The sequence below is a fragment of the Meira miltonrushii genome (assembly GCF_003144205.1).
Source record: "Meira miltonrushii strain MCA 3882 unplaced genomic scaffold FA14scaffold_7, whole genome shotgun sequence".
NCBI lineage: Eukaryota > Fungi > Basidiomycota > Exobasidiomycetes > Exobasidiales > Brachybasidiaceae > Meira > Meira miltonrushii.
Genome location: NW_020289949.1, coordinates 72,295 through 73,730, shown reverse-complemented (window position 1 = coordinate 73,730; position 1,436 = coordinate 72,295). Strand labels below are relative to the sequence as shown.

Sequence of the window (1,436 nt, the reverse complement as noted above, 5' to 3'; positions counted from 1 at the left end):
ATGAAAGGTACATTATATGTAATCCGCCTTTTCGGATCGACCGCAACCCCCACCACCCAATCTCATTCCAATCATCATCCACTTGTCATTCAAGACCCACTTGCCATCCAATCAGCATCACAAACTTCTCACAAGACAATGATTTTGACATTCAAATACAAGCAAACAAGGCATCAATTCACTTCACAAAAAAAAGCCTCACAAGTGCAAACGCCAGCATACAACCTAGCCAGCCAAGGTCTTCCATTGATGCTCGCCATCTCATCTGTGTCCTCATTCAACTGGTATAATCCACTTCGTACAATCAACATCACACACCTCTCCTACAAACGACTGAATGGGGCCCAAATCAACCAAATGTTTCCCCGGACAATTCGAGAGAGTCTTCGAAAGATCAAGGGAGCAGTCGAATCCATCGTTCTTCCCTTTGCTGATGCATGCAAGATCAAAATTCAAACGTATCATCCGAACAAGTGAAACATCAGCCGGAATGGTGCACTTGCCATTGCCATTAGTCAAGTCTTCCGACACCGTTACAGCAGCACCATGTTTACTCAACGGTTCCAAAATTCACTTCACAAACAACTTTCATGGTTAAGATGGCATTACTTGATCATCAATCAAAATTGCGACTTGATCACTCTTGCAACATCTTACACGACACTTGCTTTCTCATCCTTACGCCATCCTTTCTTGGGATCAAAGAACTCGTTCTTTGCTATTCTCACTCCTCCTCTCACACATCCTGAAGCAATATCTTGCGTTGCAACTGCATAAAAATAGAAGAAGAAAAGAAGAAGAAAAAGAAAAAAGAAAAAAGAAAATAAAAAAAGAAGAAAAAAGAAAAGAAGATCAAAAAAGAAAGATAAAGAGACAGAAAAGATCAATAAAAAATCAAAAGAAAAATCAAAGAAAAGATCAATAAAAAATCAAAAGAAAAATCAAAGAAAAGATCTACTTCTCATTTGAGAATCACTTCATATCCAGCCAGCATTACCTACTTCTCGTTCCATATAATCTCTACCACAAACACTCACTTCTAATCCCGCAACCGTCATCCATCTCTCTTCCCGCAATCGTCATCACTTCTCATCCCGCAATCGTCATCCACTTCTCATTCCAATCGTCATCCACTTGACATTCAAGATCCACCTGTCATTCAGGATCCAGTTGTCATTCAGTCACCATCACAAATTTCTCACAAGACAATGATTGTGGCACTCAAATACAAGCAAAGATGGCATCACTTCACGTCACAAAAAAGGCTCGCAAGTGCAAACGCCGGCATGCATCCCTAACCAAGCAAGGTCTTCCATTGATGCACCGGTAAAATCCTTTGAAAATTGAATGAACGCCATCTCATATGCGTCCTCGCGCAAGCGGCATCATCCACTTCTCATTCGATGATCACACCTCATTCAACCGGCATCAATCTC

The 1,436-nt window shown here is 41.0% G+C and overlaps 1 protein-coding gene across 1 annotated transcript; it reads right to left on the bottom strand.

Moving 5' to 3' along the window:
• Window positions 1–653: 653 nt before the first annotated feature.
• On the bottom strand, window positions 654–1,083 carry FA14DRAFT_182683 (uncharacterized protein; the record flags this gene model as incomplete). The annotated part of the gene is made up of 2 exons (XM_025501239.1): window positions 654–769; window positions 1,038–1,083. The coding sequence occupies 2 exons, from the start codon at window positions 1,081–1,083 to the stop codon at window positions 654–656; spliced, it is 162 nt and encodes a 53-aa protein (XP_025351765.1).
• Window positions 1,084–1,436: the final 353 nt, after the last annotated feature.